A 25686-nucleotide genomic window follows, 5' to 3' on the forward strand; every position below is an offset into this window, starting at 1 on the left:
ACGTTCACCGGATGTCGAACGATTATAGAGTTGTCTGAAGGGTCGACACTAAGGGCTGGTGGAAAGAAGTTGCTATTTTACGGTTGATGTGTTAGATGGATCCTAATCCTTATGGCAGCCTAGGATGAAATGAATTTACCTTGGGCTGGTTAAAAAAAGGAGTGGACACAAAGCTATCGTTTACTCTACCAAACTAGCTTTTTTAGCTCTATGTGATTGATTTTGGCTCTATTTAGGACATAATTTATATCCTATTTTTTGTTAATTATTTTTTATATTAAGGGCATCAATTTAATCTCGGTGATTGATATCGATGGACGATGGCACAAGTATAGCTATGAACCAAAGCTAGTTTCATCATCTTATACTTCAAGTTTATTCATAAATCGCTATGTGGGAATGTTTAGTTTGAGCATTGTTATGCCTTATGGGATGAAAGTGGGTTAAGTCTTGATGATCTATAATGACTTGTCCATTCACTCTTTTATGTATATCAAATACAATGTGATGGTATTACCTATTGGTATTACTCCCAAATAATTAGGTATTACTTTTATGCATTTAATGGGTGTTTTATAGTCAATATGACCAATAAAATGTAATTTGTAAGAATAAAATCTATTACATTCAAAGAGATTATGTACATAAAAGTAGGTTTTGTTACCACATGAATTATTTCAATAATTTATTTTTCCTAATTTTCATGTCAAAATATAAGATAGTTTTATGAATCTAAATAAAGCTTAATCTAACCAAATTTAGCCTAAATAATATATAAACATATTTAAGATCACATGAATTTATGAAAATCAAATTCCTTTTACTCATTTGGGCAAAGAAGACAACAAATAAATCAAATTGAAGAAAAAGGGATGGTGGACAATAAAAAAAATATAAGGAAAATAAGGAAGAAGGTGAAGCTCATTGTCTTTTTTTGCTAATTTTGGTCAGCATACAAAAGAATACAAGTGGCTCAGGGTCTGTTTTGGGGCAACTGCAACTTAATAATAAGTTGTTGCGCAGCAGCTGCCACAGAAAGCTGTTTCGCAGAAACTGTTGCGGATAAGCAACTTGTCTGTTTATTTTTTGTAATTTGAAAATAGTTGCGCTGCAGTTGTTTATGGACAAATGACCATTTTGTCCTTGTATAATAATGTTGTTTGCAATAGAGTTGTTCATATCAATACATTCTATATTTTAAAACCAAATATTTAATGTAAAACATTACAAAATAAAGATAGGCACCTCACTAAATAGTGAGTAGCATGACTATCAAAATTAAGAAAATGACTATTAAAACAATAATTATAATATGATAATACTATTTTTAAAATACAGATTACATATTTCACGAGCTAAGTTGTATTTCAGGGATACTCTCCATATTCGATCACTCTCAGCGGTAGAATCTTCTAGCCCATCTACCCATAAAAAATAGTGACAGTTTTCTATGATTCTTAATGGACACCTGTAAAACTGTCTCCCGTAACTTTGTGACTGACGTGAAGTAAGCAATGGAAAATTGAAGTCCACAATAGCAGTGCAATCCTTTAAAGATACCGAAAATCCTCAAGCTTATCTTTTTTTTAATGCTTAAAGAAACATACCCTTAGTCGTAACACTAGTAAAAATCGATAACATAAGTGATTAGTTAAAGTTTTATGCAGTTGTGAAGCCTCAGAGAACTCAGTATATAAACCAACAAACATGTCACTACGAGAAGACAATAGACCTTATAAAAAAAGGCACGTAATACCAAGCTCGTGTATGTCACACATACATATCACCAAAAAAAGGTCATCAAGAAGAACCTCAATAGCCATAGCATAAAAAAATAGAGAACCTTGGTTGCTTTCATTAAGATTTCACATGTAACACTTACCAATATTGACATGAACACCATCCAGAAGAACTCATGAGGTCAAACATCTCATCATAGATCTTCAAACCTCACCAAAAGAAAAAAAAACACGTACAAATTGCATAAAAAAAATCAAAACAGTAGATATCTTAGAAACAGAAATATACATGAACTGTTTAAAATACTGAATGTTTTCAACAATGATTACAATTAACAGAAATAAAACCTAACATTCCCTCCAGCACCCTCCAACTCTCGCACCCGTAATTTGTTATCTCAACTCTATCATCTCACTTGCTCCTTCCCCATCTTGAGTGCGGGTCTGGGGAACATCATTTTCGACATGTGACAAAGTCTGTCCAAGACGATACTCATATGCCTTTACAGGGACATGAGCATCCGCTATGTAGAACTCAATGTTGTTGTGGGAAGGATGTCGCTGAATATAATTGTGGAGAATCATCATGATAAACATAGTCTGTGTTTGCAAAACGGATAATATGACATATTACAAATTATAAATCATTTCTTCTTTCAAACACCAAATGTCCTCTCATTGATATCGCGTAAGAAGAAATGTCTTATGTTGAACATTTATTTCCCGTCATGCGTGACATTACCGACTCACTCAAAATCAGATATGTGGTATCTCGTATCAAGATATGGCTTAGCATAACCTCTCTGCAACATATACACAACAACAACTAAATAGTATTTTCCTGGGGAGAGTAGCTCAATCTCAAGAGAACATGTGTGTAGATGTGGGAAGTTGTATTTGCTATTCTGTGTTGTAAATTTGAAAATTCGATTGTCATGTGCATTGTCCTCCCAATCGACCATGACAAAAGTGAAGCACATGTTAAAGTTACATACTTTCATGACATTATGCATTGACGATCTTCTCATTATTTGAAATACTTGCATCAACGTGTGTTCCATCTATTGCTCCGATTCAATTCTAGAAAGATAACAAAGGGTTACGTAATTACGATATTCATATAAAAATTAAATACAATAAATAGGAGAAATCACCTTAAAGTATGACATATACCACACATTGTGCGAATCTCTATGGGTGTCCGTTCAAATGTAGAATTTATTGGATTTATGACATGTGGAGAAAAACTGACAAGTGCATTCAACTCTACTGAGATATATCTACAAATCATTTTGGAAAAGTATTGAAATCACTTCATAGCTCCTCACAATGTTTCATTCTGCGATAATATGTAGAGGGTTATTGCTAACACCTTTCGTGAAGTCATTCTGGATGAGTTATGAAGTTCATGATTTTTGTGTAATTCCTTCAACAGTTCAGTGAGTACCGTCTGTGTCATGTGGAGCATTTTGCTAAACTTCATTGGGTGGCCCACAAGTAACTCCCCAACTCATTTGTCGCTAACATATGAGGATGTCATGCAAGGGGAGCGTTATATGTATGAGTTATAGTAATCGCACATCAAACATACTACAACTACAACTCTCCTTCTGCTCATTTCTCTATTTGCATTCATGTATTTAGGTATTGAAGTGGCTAACATATAAGCATCAATGAATTAGCTCCATTTATATAAGGTTATGAACAAAATCAATATAAATAGATAAAGTTATAGAACTAAATAGAAAACATAACAAGGAATGAAAAAGTCTTAAGTAAAGTGACATGTCCAAAGCATCATAAATATCCAAAGCAGCATGAAAAATCATAAACAAATAAAAATGTTCAAAGTAAATAAACAAATAACAAATATTAAATGTCTCACAAGAATCTAATAAAAAAAGTGTCCCTCAAAAGACACTACTCCCATGAAAATAACATAGGTAAGCCACCATACAGTCAACGATCCGTCATGAAAAACTCTCTCTGGGTCGAATATTCAAGCAACTTCATAAAGAACAAATAAAGCAAGATGTCATCGTAAATTTTTGGATTTGCCTTCAGAATTCACAGAACCTACTGGACGGAAGTTCTTTAGATGGGCCAGAATCATTGGGTATGAAACCACCCTGTGAGATCTGGCTTCTAGGGAAAGTAACTCTTTTTTTTCTTTTTCTCGGACCGGGGAGGTTTTGACTGACTAGTGGACTCAACTTTATAAAGGTTCAGATTGGGGCCTTTATTGGATTCACCTGTGTGATCAGCTCCAAATTTTCGGGGATGCTACCAAAATTTTCACTTGGGGTATATACATTGTTGTCCGTTGCCATGATACCTCCAAACATATGATCAAATTTCTCCTCTAACACTTGATCGATTCCACTGTATTTACATTTTTTCGCAATAGACACCACCTACATTCATATAACTTGTTGTTGGATTTGAAAATAATTAAAAAATAGCAAAAATAGGGGACATTTCAAAATTGCTCACTGCCATTCTCTCTGCCCACCATTCATTGGAAGCATCAATCGTTCGTTTTATTGGATCCCACCCCAAGCCTGTTGATTCTCCCTTCAATCCCTTCCAGATTTTTCAATCATTCTTTAACTGATCCCACTTATTTTTTAACTGCATTCTTTCATACTCTTTGTCTGTACTTTCCATAAATTTTTTAATAATATTCGAAAGCCTTCCTTGTTGAAATAGGTTGTCGACCTATTTCTCAATTCGACCTCATTGAGGCAAAGGTCGCAAAATATTATCTTTGTATCATTATCCCACAGCACAAATGAACCAGTCTCTTTGGTCTTAACCATTATTTATACTGTCATGAAACAAACTAATCAACATAAATAGGATGTCATAAAAAATATTTATCATAGCTCAAAGAAAAGTAGGAGTGCCACAATAGCATCACCACTGCCTCTCCACATCCACCAACACAAGCACATTCAGACACAAACAACTCCATACACCAACACATCAAGAGACCAACACCTCCACACATCCACAACCATAAACACGACCACACAACTCCACACCACCTACACATCACCACTGCCCCTCCTCAACACCACCACCAGCACATCCACCAATACAAACACAACCACACACCTCCACACCATCTACACATCACCACTGCCCCTCCACAACCACCACATACACATACACATCCACCAAGAACAACCCATTTATATTTCCAAATGATTGCACATGCAATCAACACATCCACCCAAGTGAAGTATTCACCTTAAATTAGAATAACAACTAAACAGAACAAAGCCAGAGCAAAATTGCAAAATGAAAAGACAGTTAGGTATATAAATATCAGACAATGAAGAATGATAATGCATAGGATAGGTTCTGTTCAATACAAAGCCCACAGCCCACTAGTCTCCCTTGGCAAACAATATATTTCAACCTCATGCATATTTCCAACCTCAAGAAAGGCAATACCGCAAGATAGGCAGAGCCAACACACATGTATTTCCAACCTCAACTGAAATAAAAAAAAAATCCAAAAATCATTCAAAATCCACACTATTTAGTTGGGAATACATAAATAGGTAGAGTAAAACCAAAACTCCAAAAACCACCGGATACAAAGAATTCAACAATAAAAAAATCAAAAAATCATTTCCAACGGATGCGCATTTCCAACCTCAACACATACAACCAGATATGTGGAATTCCAAATAGAACACTACCAAATCCAAAAATCCAACCTTAACTGCAATCCACCAACGCATATGCATTCAATAATTAAAAACCACAACATATTAAAGAAAGGGAATGACGCAAGATAAGCAGAGCCAACCAAAACTAAAAAAATCAGCACATGAACAAAAACCACTGCACAGAAGGCAATAGTGATCTTGACAAAGTCGAAGAACAGGGAGAGGAGACATCTTACCGTAGAGATAGATAGAGAGAGAGAGAGAGAGAGAGAGAGAAGGATTAGGGCAAGTGTTGGCGAGAGAGAAGGATCAGGGCAAGTGTTGCGCGAGGGATGAAGGCAATACTGGATCGCAACAGAGGGGGTTAAGGTAAGAGCCGCCAGAGAGAGGGAGGCACCCGTGGGGTTCGTGAGGGCAACATGACAAAATGAACAAAGCGAACGCGAGCCGCAAGGTGATACCTGAGGCTGCATTTCGTTACTAGTTTTTCCAAACTGCCAACACGCCACAACAACCAAATCCTCCCAACGCACCACAGCTAAAAAGCTGCACCAAACTGACACTCATTTTTGGTGAGGAGAGAGAGAGAGAGAGAGAGAGAGAGAGAGAGAGAGAGAGAGAGAGAGAGAGAGAGAGAGAGAGAGAGAGAGAGAGAGAGAGAGAGAGAGAGAGAGAGAGAGGCTTCAAGTTTTGGGTGGTTTTTAAATCTTGACCCAAAACGGCTCGAGACAGAGGAATCTTATAATTTGCATGCTGTTTAGGGCAAATACAATGTAGAGTAACATGAGATGAATTGGGTCAGAGTGATTCAAATGTTGGCATGTGTAAATTTTTATTTAATAAATCATCATGTTCATCTCTACGAATGAATTTACTCAATTGTCCGCCAAAATCTAAAATTTAAGCTCTAAAAATTCATTTTATATACAATTGGAGCCATCCATCTATAAATTTTGCAAAAAAGTTTTAGAAATCATCAATTTCATTAATTTGAATAATATTAAAAAGGGGCATTTACATTAATACCACACAATTTCTACTTATTTACAAATTTAACACTTAAATTTTTACATACTACCTCTAAAAAGTGAAATACAACTTTATAAATTATTATAAATATAAAAATTAAAATTTAGGTATTATATGTATAAATACATTTAATATATGATATATAAAGTAAATTTTCATAATAAAAAAAAATATAAGGCTATTACATACAGTCATATGAAATTTCCTATTTACAAATCAACCACCCTCTTTCATTCTTTTTCAAATTCTTACTTAAATATCAAAATTCATGGTAAAATCTTAATCCATTTTTTTCATTTTTATTAATTCAAAAAAAATTACTGGATGATTTATTTGTAAATATGAATGTTTCGGACGTTCTTTATGTAATTATCCCTAAAAAATATGATCAGTTGTCCGCTGTTGAACTAACGTATAAATAGTTCAGCCTAAGGACCACTGGATCTGAATTGTACGGGTGATCCATTTTCGGAGTCAGTGAGCAGCCGACGGTGCCGAAAGAGCGAGGTTAATGGCGGAAACCGGAGGCGGGATCGAGGTGACGGGCATGCAGTTCGCCTACGATGGCCGGCAACGGATTTTCGCTCGCTTTAGCCTCGAGGTCTCTCCCGGTTCTCGTTGCCTGCTCATCGGAGCTAATGGATCTGGTTGGTAACTGCCCTTCAATGGGATCTCTCGTATAACGAACCTGAAACTTTTGGTTGAAGGATATGCATCATTCAATAACTTTTAGAAAAACACGTCTTATTTAGCCCCTTGCAATCGATTCTTACTTCAAGCAATTGCGATACTAGATTTTCAAGACAGAAATATACATAATCGTTTTGTTTTGCTCGAGGTGGTTGTTACATGATTTGCCTATAGTCTGTTTCTAGTCTATAAACTATGGTTTATGTTAGGGTAAACTTGTTTGCGTCAACTTGCCATACTGTAGGCATATTTGGGGTTATTGAAGTTGGTAATTGATAAAGTGAGAATTTATTGCTATGTGTGGCGTTCTTCGGAGGGGAAGAAAAGTAATTGAAGAATTGAGATTTGAAATTCTGTGCTGAATGATTTTAGTATACAAATAAATCAGGTGGGCTGAAGACACGGGGCTTTGGGGCTAATACAGGCCATGCTAATTATCTACATGTTTTCCCACTATTTTAACATATTTTGTGACAAACTGACAATAACCCATATGGCTCATGAATGAGAGGAGGTGGTTCCGTGACCTGATGACAAGATGATGGCCTGATTGTAGCACAACATGGTGTGTCAAGACAAAGGAACTCTAGACAATTATCCATTTAAGGTGCCCATAATAGGTTGTTAATCTTGATCTTTTCAAATTGTCATCATCCTCAATCTTCCTCTTTCTTTGTCTCTGTTGAAAGATCTTGAAAATACTAATGATTATATTCCATATTTGTTATAACTCTATATTTAGAGGGTTATAAATTATATGAGGGATCTTGAGATCTCTATTTATTTCTCTATTTATTTCTCTTCTTAATTAGAGAGATTAACTGTCTCTTATATTTTGTTATTATTTATTTCCTTTTCTACTGTATTCTGTTTTTATTGCATTCCTTACCAGTAAGTCCTGTAATGAGTATTTATATCACTTTTTTCATCAATAAAATCAAATTCTCTTATATCTTTTCAAGATATCAGAGTCATACTAATCTTCTTAGGTATGACGATTTCTTTCTCTTCCTCCCAAGAAATATCCTCCGCTGCGCTTGTTCCAACCGGAATCGATGAAACTTCCTCCCTCATCACTGACCATAAACTCAACGACTAGAATTACCTCTAGTGGTCCCAATCCGTCATGATGTTTATCTACGACAGAGGCAAGAAAGACTATATCACCGGTGATGTCGTCGCTCCGACCAAGGATGACTCAAAATTCCGGACATGAAATGCAGAAAACCACATGGTCATGTCGTGGTTAATCAATTTCATGACCAACGACATCAACAAAAATTTTCTTCTCTACGGCACGGCGAAGATTATTTGGGATGCTGCTCGAGAGACATGCTCTCACTCGAATAACATATCCAAGCTCTTTGAGATTGAGTCAATCTTCCACGATCTTCGCCAAGGTGATCAATCTGTGACTCAGTATTTTAATGTCCTTTCACGTTACTGGCAGCAGGTTGACATGTATGAAACATGTATGAAGTCCTATGAAGTCCATGCCTGGTCATGCACTCTGGACTCCAACTTATACCGTCAGATCATCGAGGAAAAAAGGTTATTCAAATTCCTTCTCGGCCTTAACAACTCTCTAGATCATGTCCGCTCTCATGTATTAGGCTTTAAACCACTACCGAGTATTCGCGAGTCCTTCTCCGAGGTTCGCCGCGAAGAAAGCCGCCAGAAAGTCATGCTTGGGCCTTTCTCCACCTCCCCCAATCTCTCCATTGACGGCTCCGCCCTTGCAGTTCGGGTTCCTCCGCCTTGACACAACGACAACCCATCACGCAAGGGTCGTCCCTGGTGCGATCATTGCCGCAAACCGGGCCATAATAAAGATAAGTGTTGGTGTTTCATGGAAAGCCAGTCGATTGGAAGCCTCGGTCTGATCGCGTTCCTCGTGCCAACATCGTCGTCGCTGTCGATGACCTTCTTGCACCAGCACCCAGTCCATTCAGCAAAGAGCAACTCGATTTGCTGCACAAATTGATCGGCAAACCACCTGATCTGACTGTTCCTGACCTCATCACTGGTCTGCTCGCGCAGCAAGGTACGTTCTACCACGCCTTCACAGTCAATCAAGGATCCCTCGGTCAATGGATCATCAATTCTGGCGCTTCTCATCACATGACTAACGACGTCTCCCTTCTCCATGACTATATGTCATGCGGAGATAACTCCACCATCCGCGTTGCCGATGGCTCTGGCTCCAAAGCCATCGGTTTTGGCTCTGTGTGCATCACCCAAAACATTCTACTCTGATCTGTGCTTCATGTTCCTACTTTAAATTGTAATTTAATATCCATCGGAAAGTTGACTTGTGATCTGAGGTGTATTGCTAAATTTTTCCCTACCACGTGTGAATTTCAAGATGCAGATTCGGGGACGACGATTGGCAATGCTGAGATGTGCTCGGGTCTCTACGTCATCAACAATACTTCACCACCAAGACCTCGCTGCGTACATTTGTCTACCCATCATTCTACCTTCAATTCTTATGTCAATAAAGATTCCAAGATTATGTTATGATATTTTCGACTTGGTCATCCAAATTTTATGTATCTTGCAAAACTATTTTCAAATTTAAACTATTTTTCTTGCAAAACTATTTTCAAATTTATTTATCAATAAAGATGTTTGTTCTTTTCAATGTGAATTTTGTCAACTTGCCAAATACACTCTCACGTCATTTCGACGTGTTGGTTACACCTCTTTCCGGCCCTTTGCACTCATTCACATTGATATCTAGGGCCCATCTCGTGTTACAACCCTTACCGGGACTCGGTGGTTTGTCTCCTTTATTGATGATCACACTTGACTAACGTGGTTATTTCTTATGAAAGATAAATCTGCAGTCGGTCACATATTTGAACAATTTTACTCAATGATCCAAACACAATTTCAAACCTCCATCCAGGCACTCAAGGCTGATAATGTAAAGGAGTACAATGCTTCCGTCCTCGGTTCTTATCTCTCCTCTAAAGGCATTCTTAATCTCAGTTCTTGCTTCGACACTCCTCAATAAAATGGGATCGTTGAACGCAAGAACCGTCACCTTCTTGAGGTGGTCTGCTGCCTCATGTTTTCCTCTAACGTGCCTAAGGTTTTTTGGAGTGATGTTGTATCCACTGTAGCCTACCTCATCAACAGGATGCCTTCTCGGGTCCTCAAATTTCAAAGTCCAGTCCAACTCCTTAAATCGTTTCCCCACACCAAGACAATTGCCCAAAATCTACCTACCGAAGCATTTAATTGCTCCTCTTTTGTTCACATTCATTCACCACATTCATTCATTCATTCACACAATCGCAGCAAACTTGACCCTAAATCTACTAAATGTATTTTCCTCGGCTACTCGCCTCTTTAAAAAGGGTATAAGTGCTACTCACCTCTTACAAGAAAAACCTACAACGCTATGAATGTCACCTTCTTTGAAAATAAGTCTTACTACCCCAATTCTAATATTCAGGGGGAGAATTTGAGGGGATATCGGTCTTGAAGGGACAAGGATTTCATACCACCACACACCAAATCCTCATCCCCTGAACCGAACTCATTATCTCCTGACTCAGATTCAACAAGTTCATCCAACTCACGCGAAAATGTATCTAACAATCAGTCTCCGTCTAGTCCTAAGTGTTCAACTCGTCACCCATTCTTGCACTACCTCCCACGAACAACAAACACATAGACCACCCAACACATCTAGCACCAATCCAAGAGTCAGAACCGGATCCAACTCCTACAGAAATCCACTCAGGTACGAACACACTTGAACATGAATCTACTATACTTATGATTGATGACTCTGACATTCCAATTGCTTTAAGGAAAGGTGTTAGGTCCATCCGACCTCCACTCAGTTACGAACACACAATGCATCTGATCTCCAATTTTGTGTCCTATGAAAGACTATCTTCAACTTACCGAGCCTATGTCATTGCACTCGACAATACATAAGTCCCAAACACCATTGATGAAGTTCTCAAACACCCGGGGCGGAAAGCGGCCATCAATGAGGAGGTAAGAGCCCTACAAAAGAATCATACATTGACTGTTTCAGACCTGCCAAAGGGAAAGAAAGCAATCAACTGCAAATGGATCTTCAAAGTCAAACACAAGGCAGATGATACAATTGAAAGATTAAAAGCACATCTTGTAGCAAAATGTTTTTCACAGTCCTACGGCATTGATTACCAAGAAACTTTTGCCCCCGTGGCCAAACTTAACACCATCAGAATTCTTCTCTCACTTGCGGCAAATGAAGACAAACAGCTACATCAACTCGACGTGAAAAATGCTTTCCTGAATGACGATTTGGAAGAAGAAGTTTACATGGAAGCGCCTCCCGGACTAGAAGAATCTATTCCAAACAACAAAGTTTGTAAATTCCAAAAATCATTGTACGACCTCAAATAATCTCCCCGAGCATGGTTCGATAGATTTATAAAATCTGTGACAAAACACGGGTATACTCAGTGTCAGACAGATCACACTCTCTTCGTGAAAACCTCTCCTGAAAAGAAGATTACAATTATAATCGTATACATCAACGATATAATCCTCACTAGAAATCACAAAGAACTCACAAATCTGATAAAGCTTCTCACTCGGGAATTCGAAATCAAAGACCTCGGAAACCCAAAGTTCTTTCTCGGCATGGAACTAGCTCGATCAAAATGAGGAATATTTTGTGCACAACGGAAATATACATTGGACATGTTGAAGGAAACATGTATGCTCGATTGCAAATCCGTCGATACTCCAATAGATCCCTACAAGAAGATCGACCCTGAGAAAAATAATGCACATGTGGATAGGGGGAGATGTCAGCGACTCGTGGGGCGACTCATCTATCTCTCACACACACGACCCGACATTGATTTTCCTGTTAGTGTTGTTAGCGTTGTTAGTCAATTCATGAACAACCCTACGGAAGAACACATGAATGCAATCTACAGAATCTTGAGATATCTCAAGATGACTCCAGACAAAGGGCTACTATTACAAAGGAATAAGGATCGAAGTATAGAAGTGTATTCAGATGCAAACTGGGCAGAGGATATCTCGGACCGATGATCGACTCCCGGCTATTGCACTTTTGTTTGGGGAAACCTAGTCACTTAGAGAAGCAAAAAATAGTTTGTGGTATCAAGAAGCAACACTGAAGCTGAATTCAGAGCTCTTGCACTCGGGATCTGCGAAGGAATGTGGATTCGAAGAATACTCAGCGAATTTGGAATGCTAACTGAAAAAACTGTCAAACTACAATGCGACAACTAGAAAACCATCAGTATTGCAAAGAATCTAGTACACTATGACAGAACGAAACACATTGAGATCGATCGATGTTTTATCTCAGAAAACATTGAGAGAGGAGTCGCCGAACTTGCATGCATTCATTCACGACATCAAACAACAGATATCCTCACTAAGTCTCTCTCAAGAATCAAATTTGAAGAATTATGTAATAAGTTAGGCATGTACAATATGTACAACCCAACTTGAGGGGGAGTGTGGAAAGATCTCGAAAATACTAATGATTATATTCCATATTTGTTATAACTCTATATTTAGAGGGCTATAAATTATATGAGGGATCTTGAGAATCTCTATTAATTTCTCTCCTTAATTAGAGAGATTAGCTGTCTCTTATATTTTGTTATTATTCATTTCCCTTTCTACTGTATTCTGTTTTAATTGCTTTCCTTACCAGTAAGTCTTGTAATGGGTATTTATACCTTTCTTTTCATCAATAAAATCAAGTCCTCTTATATCTTTTCAGTCTCAGTCTCTCTCCCCTTGTTTAAAGCTTTTCCCACTTTGCTGGGTAGAGATTTTGTCTAGGTTGGTTCTGTTTGAGCTTCAAAGGGAATCTTAGTTAAGCAAAAAGTTACTGTTTAAGGGGATCAGGAGAAGGTCCACTGATGGATTATCGGCTCTATAACCGATTTGCACTCTTGCTTTCTATGTTTTTCTGAATCTAACCCGTTATAATCATTTTTTTAATGAGTTCAATATAAGAACTTATTTGCACGAACTCCATTATTCTAAATCTCTTGTTGTCTTTCATTTTGGTGATAGCCAGAGTATTGCAGGTCATTTGACTCTAATTCTTCTCGGGTGTCAAAATCATTGGTTGATGAGTGTGGATCCTATGGTGTCTAGGAACAATTATCTTTCATTAAATGTGAGAAGGTTGAGCTTCAAGTCATGAAGGCCAACTAGAAACTCAATCTTTGAAATACAATCATCAATCATCTATGATAAATGGAGGAGCGTGTTGATGTGATGTTACACAACTTCTCACAATTATCTCTTTCTCTAGTTAATATGGTCTATCCGGCTCCTATCCCAATACATTATTCTCCAACGGCTCCTCCAACATTGGACCTCTCTTAAAATCATATGGGATCCTCCTCTACTCCTATTGCTCTTGAGGAACCGGGTGAAAATGCTGGCTCATCCCACATCTTGTTGTAATACTTGTGGTACACGAAATGGGTATACAAATCATCTTTATGCAACAACCTTTCCTAAATAAAATGTTTGACATTTGCTGGCAATGCTTGAGATAGACAATGCCTGAGATAGATGCTTTCGCCATTTCTGATTTAATTGGCTGTCTCTTTAGCATGTAACTCCCATACAAGAAAATCTCAAGGAAGTGTGAGTCTTAAGAAAGTTGATATCTTTAAATAGAGAAAAATCACAAATAAATTAATATGAGAAATCTTTATGGCTCATATCCTAAACCTCATAATATATGCTAAATTTAGGACAAGGTAAGGAATATTTCATAATCCTTCTACACAAAATTTTAAAATACATAATTTTTTTCTTAAAACGTCCATGATTTTATTTTCAAATTCAAAACAAGGCTTCACGAAAAGAAGTATATTCTTAATGATAAATAATGCACTTGGCTTGCATTTGGTTTCTTGTGGGCCTATAAATTTCTCGAGGCTTGGTTATCAAAGTAAAAAAAAAGAAAAAAAAAAAGTATTGTAGCAATAAATGATGACGCACGTGTTAAGGGTTTGAGTTATATCATAGAATTTTTTGTCATATGTGATGTTGCGTCATTTGACTATTTCATGAAACCAAACAGTATGTAGAGGCTTCACAATCAACTTCAAGTACTTATCATATTTAGGGAAGTCTTAGGCTATGGTTTCAGTCCTCCTACCCTTAAGGAGGTCAAATGCTTTGGTAGTTGCAGGTGTCAGATAATTTTATTAATAATGTAATATCTATTAGAGAGCTTGGAGGCAATTAATGGTATGTTTTGAAGTTGTTCTGTGGAGGTGTTTTAGTAAGTGGTTTTAGTTTTGGTAAATGTGGGGAAGGAATTGATTGAAAGGATAGAGATATCATTTAGTTGGGTGCTCCATCCGGCGTGATCCTGTAGATATGCAAGAAATCCTATTTTAATATAAAAAATAATGACATGAAAACACGAAGGAAGATGAAGGATCAAAATAGTGCATTTACAATCTACTTGTCCAGCAGTTTTGGTGAGGGCAGACAATCTGGAAACATTTTAGATGCTGGAGGGTTAGCTGTGATTGTAGGGTGGGAAGACAGGTTATTGGGGTAGAGAATTACAGGGTTATGGCAATGAAGGAGAGTTAATAGGTTTCTATGCCGTTAGTTTTGCAGCATTCTTTGGTTATTTATAGAAATGGTAGAAAACTAACATATATTTGGTTATAGTAATAACAGTAAATTAGAAATATCAGATTACCCTCATGGGAAATTTGCATGAAATGTCCCATATACTGATGACAACAGTGATGAACATAAAATAACATAAATTCCATTCGTCATCAAAGAAAATTGAAAGTAGACTAAGATTGGAATTCAACCACATGATTAGGTCTAGCTCGGATTGACATTGATAAGGATAGACTTTGTTTCAAGTGTTCTTATGATTGTCATCATCAGGCTCTCTTACCAGTTCAGTCATGTGCTGTATTTGAGCTTTTAAATATATCAAAACGTTACATTTCATTATTCATTTTTAAAATGTATATTATGAGAGCATGGCTTTTCACACTGCCCACTTGACACTTGTACGTCAGCTTTTGCAAGTCGTTGTCTTCAACAAATATATGTTTTAACTTCTGGTTTGGTTTTTTGTAGGTAACCTTGTTAATCCAAGTATTACCTTTTGTATGTACACTGCAGGCAAGACTACTTTGCTAAGGATTTTGGCAGGAAAGCACATGGTAGGAGGAAGGAATGTAGTCCGAGTCCTTAATTGTTCCGCTTTTCATGATACACACCTTGTTTGTAGTGGAGACCTTGCTTACTTAGGAGAATCTTGGAGCAAAACTGTTGGTTCCGTTGTGAGTTTTCATGAGTTCATAGTTTATATCTTTTAAACATTTATCACAGCTGTTGTAACCCCGAGTTGTTCTCTATGATACACTTTAATTTGTCTCAAAATGCATCTCAGGTGAAAAGTAACCCCGAGTTTTCCAAGTGAAATCATAACATTAGAACCATTTTGAATATTCCTTCATCTTATTAGAAATTGACATGCTTGTTGAGAAAATTGATTATTTAGCATCTTGAAAATCAGATTATATTTTTAAGAACTAGCTAGGGCATACTGTCCAAGCAATGTGAGTAGTTCTATTGGGTTTATGTATTGATCTAAATATGCTTTGTTAAAGAGTACAAGAGATGAAACAACGTTGCTGGAAATACGTATGAGCTGATTAACATCATATGTGATCTATTTATGTTTTTATATTGCTGACTAAGCATTTTATAAATCGAAATATTTGGCTAAGATGTAGCTGAGGTGCTGCCCGGGTAATATGTGTAGTTTTATTGGGTTTATGAAATTGATCCACATATTCTTGTTGGAAAGTACAAGATAGGAAGCAACACTATAGGAAAGTACTTGCTAGTTTATTAGCAGGAGATGTAATTCTATTTATGTTTTTATATTATTATAATTGAGGATATTTTTCTCTTAATTTTCTAATTTTGTATCCACAATATTTGCCAATATATACTCCTCTAAGATAATATAACAACTAAGCTCCTTTCCCTTAAACATGCTATCAAAGCAATGTTAATCCCTAGGCTGCACTCACTTGCACCTGTGCATTCCGTTGCACTTCTTCAATAGTGCTAATAACCCTAGTCAACGCACAATCTCCTTGATTCTACTTAAGGTATATTTCCTTCTCACGATGATACGGTCTCTCTCTCTTTTTTTGAGACAAAACTCTTCAGTATTGGCACCATCATCATTTTTTTGCTGAGTGCCTTTCGTTTTTTTGTTGTTTCTCATGGTAGACTTCGCTATCTTGTTGAATCTTCTCTGATTCATGATGTCTGGCACCATAAAAAATTTGAAATCTTAGGAATCTGATTATACTGTTCTCATTTGGTTATTCAACATCACTGCCATGTCCAAAGATACTTTAACGAAGATTTGGAAATTTTCGTTTCCCCTATTTCTAGAAAAATAAATTTTCTTATGTCCACAGACTATGTCCTGAGTTCTTACCTGATTTGCCTCTCTATAAATATTATGGTACCTTGTCATAAAACTCACAAACTAAAAAAAATTAATTGAGTTGTTTTTTGTTGCTAAATTTGTCAGCATGTTTAATCACAAATGATGGCTCACTCCACCATTCTAAGCATTAACAACGCTTTCTCTTCCTTTCCTCCAACATGCTTAATGACAAATGATGGCTCACTCCACCATTCTAAACATTAATAATGCTTTCTCCTAACTTCTTTAGTCCATTGATTGCTTGGCCTTTTCTCAGCTAATCTTTAGCCAATTTGTTTTTGGTACTGGATATTTTGGTTCCTAATAAGATTTATCTCGTCAGATTTTTCTCCTCCTGGCATATGTTATCATCATCTACCAACCTAACTCGCATCACATAGCCCTTCATAATCTTTTTAAAATTTTTAGGACTATTATTAGTATAAGACTTTAAAACAACTTGGAATTGTTATGCACCTGTTATTAATCACTATGCATTAATGTATCCATAAAAGTTATGATATGCAAAGCAAATGACACACTCAATACGAAGAAATTTTTATAACATGGCTTACACATTATTTTTTTCCTTTATTAGAAATTAAGTATACAATCGTATGGTAGGATTTTGCTAGGCACAAAATTTCTTATTTTTATCGCCTTAAGATACAGTTCTTTCATAAACAATCTAATAAAAATATCAATTTCCTCAATAATACAAATTCCTAAATTATAACTTGAAATTAAATTAATTAACTTAAAAATAATATTTTTACCTCAAGAAGATTTCTCATCATTTAAGCCTCTAAGTTTGCAACTTGAAACCACCAAAAAAAAAAAAAAAAAACAGAAAAAATCGAATTTCTTACCTAAATTCCTGGCTTACTTTCCTTCTTCCTTCGCTTTAGCTTCCCTTCTCATCTCATTCTTCCTTCTTCAACTGCATTACCTGAGCCCTCTGAAATTGGATACAGTGAGGTAACGGGAATGGATGTACAGGATACACGGATTAACATAGGATACACGTATTATAATCCATCACATATTAAGCTATTAAGTTGAGCAGTATCATGTTCACTAAAAATGTAAATGTATTGATGCTTTGCTCAATCAACTCAATTAACGGATGTTTTCCGTAAAATCTTTTGGTATCTTATGAATTAAGACCTCATTTTGTTTTTTTATTCAAATTGCAGGGCGATGTTCCACTCCAAGGTGATTTCTCAGCGGAGCACATGATATTTGGAGGTTTGTTTCTCTCAATGATTTTCTTGGAGTTTCCTCTGCGTATCAAAAATCTCGCTGAGATTGGGGCCTTAATAGTAGAATCTGCTTTTGTTTCTGATGTCTTATCCTAGCTTTGTAAAATAAAATAAGTTGCTAACCGAATCATCATGTTTGGGTTTACCATATTGTACTTTGATACCCATAAGAAAGAATACGAATAAAAATTGTAGATCAAATATGGTATTATTAATTATTAAGCTTTCTAAGAATAAATGGATAAGGATTTATAGCAGATTGTTCCCAAAGCATATGGTCCCATAATATCAAGTCTGTTCCCTCGAGTCAAATTAACCGTTCTATGCCACAGTGGTCAACCTAACAATTATTTTTGGTTGGATCAGAAAGTTCTGATTAAGCCAAATAGATGACTCCTATAGGAACTTAAGTTTGATATGCTGTTAAATTTTTCATGATATGCTAATTATTGTAGTTGGTTGAGCAATCAAGATAGGCATTAAATATGAGCTTTATGCAGGCTTTTTTCGTTATTCTTTTTATGATTTTTTCATAGTTGAAGGAGCTGATCCTCTTAGGAGAGAGAAACTGATTGACCTGCTTGATATTAATCTACAATGGAGGATGCATAAAGTTTCAGATGGCCAGCGCCGTCGTGTCCAAATTTGCATGGGTCTTCTCCGTCCATATAAGGTAAAACATCACCACATAACATTTCTCACGCCAATAAACTCTATGAAGCAGAGACTTTTTTTAATTCTTTTTGTAGGTTGTCTTGTTTAGGTGGTATCGTTTATAAAATCAAACTTAACACTTTTGTAAGAGCTTTTTTGTAGTTTAAATAGGAGTTGAAAACCCGAATGCACAAACACATTTCTATCGCTTGTAGTTGGAATTTAATACCTCCAGATAAGGGTTTCTATTAATTAATCTATAAATTTCAGCATCGAAAGAATATGAATGTGAAGATGGTTTGTCAACATTAAGAAGAATAGATTGAAAAATAATTATATTAATGATGTGGGGCATTTGGTCGCTCTGTTGCCTAGACCGGTTCGGTCCAGGGGTTTTGAGGCCAGTCGGCCCTCTAGGCAAAGGAGTGTCGCCTCTTTTTAAGAGAGGGCGTACTCCTATTTATCTAGGAATATATATTTGTTTTTGTTGGTATTTAGGGTTATATTTTGTTGTGATTTGCTTTGGGACAGCCATCAGCGTTTCCTTTTTCTTTTACGGGTTGTATCCTTGGATTCCCATGTGATGCTTCAGCTGTATTTTGGTCTTCAGGTGGTGTTATATCATTCATATACCTTTTCCACGTCACTCCTACACCTCCTTCCCTTCCTCCTTGCTATCACCACCCAGAATAGCCCTTTTGCAGCTATTCCTGTTCCTTGCTTATTGTCCAAACTCTTGGAAATTGTTGTCCTGTTGTTTCCAACTTCCTAGCCTCCTCTTTGCCACCACACAGGAGGTCTAAACCCTAATCAGCACTACCTACATCCTAGATCCATCCTTAATTCCAATGTTATATCATTATTTTGTTGTAATTCTAATTTTTTTTGCTTTTTGTTGTAATTTTAAACTTTGAATTCTAATAATATTTCTTTTCCTTAGGTGTTTGTTAAATTTCACTATCATTTGGTATCAAAGTTAACCTAACCCTAGTTCCATCCTAGGGTTATCAAAATCGACCAATACTTAATCATATGTTTTTTACACCCTAAATCAATCTCATACACCCTCTTTCATCTTCCAAACTTAAACTCTAGCCATGCCACCAATGAAATAAGTGTCAGTAGTCGATCGAAACTTATCATGGAAGGGATGCAGCGAGAAATATGTCGACTTTAGCGAAGACTTGTTAAAATTGAGGAAGGGACCCATGGAGAGATCGTCGTCGATCGTGATAGTAAGATTTGATGGTGAGAGAGAGAAAAAAATATGAGTCTCTTTCATAGGGACGATTCCAGTGAAGAGGAGGATATGCCACAACGCTTTGGAATTCAATATTAGAGGAGGCCAAGGGATGAAGTGCTTTTGGGCGACATGGAGATTTGGGACTGAAGGTAGATTTACTGGATTTCAAGGGGAGAATGAATCTGGGTGACTTTTTTGAGCATTTGCTGAATTGTTGAGAGAATTCTTAAGTATACGGATGCATCAACTGATAGGAGAGTGAAACTTGCTACCATTAAACTGAAGAAGAGTTATTTCCTGTGGTGTGAGAATCTGAAGATGGTGAGACAGAGGGAGGTAGGAAGTAGATCACCTCATAAGAGAAGATGAAGGAGATGCAGAGGAAGTACTTACCTCACACTACCACTAGGACATGTTCTTGATGCTCCACCACTTATAATAGAGAGAGTTGAAGTGGACGAGTTCATGGCAGAGTTTGAGCAATTCATGCTGAAATGTGAGTTGACATAGCCAGAGGAGCACACTATAGCCTGGTATTTGGGAGGCCTGATGTCAAATTTCAACACTGTTGTCCAGCTGCAGCCTTATTGGTGATTGGGATATAGTCAGACCTTGGCATTGAAGGTGGAGAGATGACAAATATAGAGTAGACACCCACCATCATTCAAACAGCCACAACAGTCCTAGGAAAGATGTGAAGACTGGTCAGAGGTATGATAGAGCCGATCACAATGAGAAGAAAGAAGAGTAGCACACCCAACACTGTTCTAGCCAAGAGTGCTTCAAGTGTCATAAATATGGACACATCGCTTTCGGTTTCCCTACTAGTAGAGTTGTTTCCTTCACTGAGCAAAGTGCAGTGAAGGAAGTGAGTGAGGAGGAGAGAGAAGAAGAGCAGGGTGACGAGTAGTAGCTTTATAGAGATGACGGTGAGATGTTAGTTGTGAGGAGGATTCTACAGATGAACCAAAGCGTGATCACTCTTAGTTGACAATGTCTTTTGCTCCAGGCACACTGTGAGAGGGTATCTTATTATTGATGGAGAGAGTTGTGAAAATGTGATCTCCATTCTTATAATGAAGAAGGTGGATTTGACTACTCAAAAGCATTTTCAATCTTATTCTTTGATCTTGTTGAAAATGGGAATGGGATACGCATGGATCAACAATATTTGGTAGAATTCTCTATTGGCAACTAGCTGCAGGATCAAATATGGTTTGATGTGCCCATGGATGTCTGCCACATTTTGTTGGAGAGACCGTGACAGTTTAATTGCTGGACTCAACAGGATAAGTTCACGAACACCTACTCATTCACGAAGGAGGGGAAGCATATGGTTCTTTTTCCCATCAAGGAATTTGGAGGAGCTGACAGTGACATTGAAGAAGAGACAATGGCCCTATGTGCCACTTTTCTATAGTCAGTGCGGGAGACCCCAATGGCGATGAACTTTGTCATCTTAGAGGGGACTGAGTTACCACAGATGATACAATCTTTACTAGCTAACTTTCGGGATGTGATGATTGATAGCTTAGAGGGACTACCACCTACGTGAATCCTACTTATTCACGCCCACCCCCCACTGTACTCCCATTTTTTTTGGGGGGGGGGGGGGGGGGAGCACGTGGTTCTTTTTCCCATCAAGGAGTCTGGAGGAGCTGACAATGACATTATAGAGGAGACCGTGGCCCTATGTGCCACTTTTCTACAATCAGTGTAGGAGTCCCCAGTGGCAATGACCTTTGTCATCCTAGAGGGGACTAAGTTACCACAGATGATACAAGCTTTACTAGCTGACTTTCAAGATGTGATGACTGATAGTTTAGAGGGAGTACCGCCACTTAGAGACATTTAGCATGTTATAGACCTTATCCCTGGATCGGTGTTACCTAAAAGACCTACTTACAGATTAAATCTAGCTAAGTATGAGGAGTTGCAACCGTAGGTACATGACCTTATTGCTTTAGTGAGGGAGTGCACCTGTCCATGTGTTATTCCTGCTTTGATGGTGACTAAGAAAGATGGTTCGTAGAGGATGTGTATTGATAGCCGAGTTATCAATAAGATCACTGTCAAGAACATATTTTATGTATCTCGCCTAGAAGATTTATTGGATCAGTTGCATGGAAATAGCATCTATTCCAAGATTTACATGCGTAGTAAATATCACCAAATCAGGATGAGGTCAGGGAATGAATGGAAGACTTCCTTCACTATCAGAGATGAGTTGTATGGTAGAAAATCATATGTCATTTGGATTATCCAATGCACTGGGCACTTTAATGAGGCTAATGGGTCAGGTGTTCAGAGCTTATATTGGAAAGTTTGTAGTTGTGTACTTTGATGACATCCTAGTCTACAACAGATTTGAGGAGGAGCACTTGCAGCATTTGAGGATGGTCTTTGGGGTTTTTCGGTTAGAGAAGTTGTATATCCACTCAAAGAAGTGTCACTTCATGATGACACGTATATGTTTTTTGGGTTATATTGTATCCGATGCATGCATTCAGATAGAATCTATGCAGATAGAGGCTATCATGAGTTCGACAACCTCATAGTCCTTTACAGAGTTGAAGTAGTTTTTGGGGCTGACATATTTTTTATAGGAGACTAATCAGGAGCTTCAGCACTATTATAGCTCTCCTAACAAACTTTTGAAAGGAGAGAAGTTTCAGTGGACAAAGGCAGCTAGCTCTGTCTAACTTTGACATCTTGAAGAAGGTGGCTTAGGCCCCAGTGTTCGCACTGCTAGATTTCAATCAGTTGTTTGAGGTGAAATATGATGCTTCTAATGTGGGGATTGGAGTAGTGTTGAGTCAGGGAGGGCCTCCAATTGCCTTACTCAATGCGAATTTGAGTGAATTCGGGAGGAAGTATTCACCTATTGACTAGTGAGTTTCCATTATTCACATATCATGAGGCTCTGAGGTTTATGAATAGCTAGAGCAAGTTAAATGGCATACATGATTTCTGTTTTCAGTTTTTGACTTCATTGAGTAAGAGAGCCAGAATCGAGTATCAGATGTCTTGAGTCATCGCCACTTATTGATCACTTTCATGCAGGTTAGAGTTGTGGGATTCGAGGTGATGAATGAAATGTATGAGACAAATGAGGACTTCAGGTAGATTTGTGATAAATGTAAAGAGAGGCCTACAAGAGAGTACCATAGATTTACTACTTGTTCCATCGTAACAGGTTGTGTTCCGAGATGTTCATTGAGAGAGTCCATCATACAGGAGGAGTCACAGTGGAAGACTAGTAGGTCATTTTGGTAGAGACAAGTCCTCACTTATGAGGGAACTTTTTTTTGCTTAGTCTGACAAGGGATGTAAGAGTTTGTCATATGACAAAAACTAGGAGGCAAAATACAAGACTATACACGACATTGTCAGTACCAGAGGCTCCATAGTTGGATGATAGTATGGATTTCGTTGTGAGCATTCCTTAGACATCGGAATAAAGATTTAGTGATGGTAATTATTGATAAGTTTTTGAATGTGGCTAATTTTATACATTGCCACAGAACATTGGATGCATCACATGGAGCTGCCTTATATTTTAGGGAGAGAGTGAGATTGTATGGGACATCAAGAACTCATGATAGGGACGTCAAGTTTCTGAGCTAGCTTTGAAGGACTTTAAGGAGGAAGCTTGGTACTAAGCTTCAGTTTAGCTCAGCAGCTCACCCACAGATAGAGGTGGTGAACAAAAGTTTGGGGAATCAATTGGTGTGTTCTATACTGAAAAACAACAAGTAGTGAGATCTGTTTCCTCCTCACTTGAGTTTGTGTATGTGCGCAACCCACTCACCTCACTTGAGTTGGTATCACTTCTTCCTGCTACAAAGGTTACTGTGGATGTTGAGGCTAGAGCACAAGAAATTCATAAGCTACATGAGGAGGTAGAGAGAGATCATCAAGTAGAATCACAATTTCCAAGAGCAAGCTAATAAAAACAGGAAGAATGTGACTTTTCAAGAGGGAGATCTAGTGTGGATTAGATTGAAGAAAGAGAGTTTTCATGTGGGATCTTTTGGGAAACTCAGACCCTTAATAGGTGGACCTTTTAGGAGACTTAATAAGTTGAATGACAAGGTCTACAGGATTGAATTATTGGGAGATTAAAACATTTTTTTGCTATTTTCAATGTGGTCGTCCTGACTCCATATTATGAGAAGATGGAAGCTTCGACTGATGAGATCGAAGCACCCCCAACCCCAGAAGACTAATGCGGGATGTTTGTCGCCCTATTACTGGACAGATTCGGTCCACGTTTCTTGAGGACCGGCCGACCATTGGGCAGGGGATTGCCACCTCTTTTTAAACGGTGTCACTTCTAGTTATGAGGAATATGTATTTGCTTTTGTTGGCTTTTTGGGTTTAGTTTTTATTGTGGTTCGCTTTGGGATGTCCGTGGGGTCTCATTTTCCCTCCACGGGCTATATTCTAGACTTCCAAGTGGTGGTGCTCCGACTGTATCTTGATCTCTAGATGGCGTTTATTCTTTCTATACATTTCCTCCATTCTTTCTCACATCGCTTCCACATCCCCTCCCCTTCCTCTTTGATGTTGTCACCCAAAAGAGCCCTCCGGCAGCTGTTCCTGCTACTTAGTTGATGTCCGAACTCCTGAAAGTTGTTATCCTACTGTTTTCAGCTTGCTGGCCGCCTTCTTCTCACCACCTTGGAGGTGCAAACTCTCACTAGCCCCACCTACAACCTAGATCTAAACCTAATTTCAGTGTTGTTGTTTTATTGCAATTTCAGATTTTCCTACTGTATGCTATAATTTCATACTTTGAATTCAATAATAATATTTATTTTCCATTGAGTCTTTGTTTAATTTTGGTATTAATCAAAGAGATATTTGAGCTTTAGATTGAGCACAAGATGGTAGTAAATGCGCTTGATATACATATATACTATAAAGATAAAAAATGCATACATAAGACGGGCAGACAAAATTAATATCGAAAATTAGGCACATAGAGATGCAAAGTAAAGATAACATAAATGGATATCATACTGAAAAAAACTACATAGAAAAGTTGTAATTATGATAAATCCAACTCCAGATAACTGTGATAAGATTAGTGACAATGGCAAGAATGACAAATAATCTTTTCTTGGAGCTGCACAGGTATTATTGCTTGATGAAGTGACAGTCGACCTCGATGTTGTCACGAGAATGGATTTGCTTGATTTTTTCAAGGAAGAGTGCGAACAGGTAGGAGAGAATGTTCCTCTAATCAAAACTGTATTTTTGCTATAACCTTAGCCATGGACTGTGATTTGATTAGAACATTCTTCAGAGAGGAGCTACAATTGTTTATGCCACCCATATATTTGATGGCTTGGAGACATGGGCTACAGATTTAGCCTATATCCAAGAAGGGGAGTTGAAAAGATTAGCAAAACTAGCTGAAATCAAAGAGCTTAAAGAAGCCAAAAACTTACTCTCTGTTGTCGAATCATGGCTTCGGTCTGAGACCAAGCTGCCCAAGAAAGAACCTTTTCTTTCCCCTGCACAGACTACTGTGTCTTCTCCCTTTGATGCGTCTCCCTTCAGATCTTCAAGGCATATGGCATACTACCGTTGAATTTAATTTAGGGGCATTGACCTACACACCTCACAAATCTTATGTATCTACATATCGAACTCTTAAAATTTTCATATTTACGTGTGAAACACTCAAATTTTTAGCATCACATCAAAAAAAACTACCATCACTTTCTTTTTAAAGTGAAATCCACAATTTCATACATGAGTTTATGATACCGAGGTGTTATAGGTAATTACATAAACATTGTGTGGTATGTATGTAAATTTCCCTTTAATTTTACATTGTCATTTAATTAGTTTCTAGGTAATTTTC

The 25686-nt window shown here is 37.5% G+C and overlaps 1 protein-coding gene across 1 annotated transcript; it reads left to right on the forward strand.

Moving 5' to 3' along the window:
* The first annotated feature begins 6909 nt into the window (after positions 1 to 6909).
* LOC110017961 (ABC transporter I family member 19-like) lies at positions 6910 to 25507 on the forward strand. The gene is made up of 6 exons (XM_020715143.1): positions 6910 to 7095; positions 15323 to 15483; positions 17849 to 17900; positions 18451 to 18587; positions 24951 to 25037; positions 25123 to 25507. Exons 1-6 carry the CDS (start codon positions 6960 to 6962, stop codon positions 25408 to 25410), a joined length of 861 nt encoding a protein of 286 aa, XP_020570802.1. The 5' UTR covers positions 6910 to 6959; the 3' UTR covers positions 25411 to 25507.
* Positions 25508 to 25686: the final 179 nt, after the last annotated feature.

The sequence above is a fragment of the Phalaenopsis equestris genome, unplaced genomic scaffold (assembly GCF_001263595.1).
Source record: "Phalaenopsis equestris unplaced genomic scaffold, ASM126359v1 Scaffold000002, whole genome shotgun sequence".
Classification (NCBI taxonomy): Eukaryota; Viridiplantae; Streptophyta; class Magnoliopsida; order Asparagales; family Orchidaceae; genus Phalaenopsis; species Phalaenopsis equestris.

Bases quoted from the DNA above. Each gene is read 5' to 3' on its own strand.
- LOC110017961 (XM_020715143.1), top strand. From the start codon at position 6,960: ATGGCGGAAACCGGAGGCGGGATCGAGGTGACGGGCATGCAGTTCGCC. The intron at 7,096-15,322 runs GTTGGTAACTGC...TGTACACTGCAG, and splicing joins CATCGGAGCTAATGGATCTG to GCAAGACTACTTTGCTAAGG. The intron at 15,484-17,848 runs GTGAGTTTTCAT...TTCAAATTGCAG, and splicing joins GCAAAACTGTTGGTTCCGTT to GGCGATGTTCCACTCCAAGG.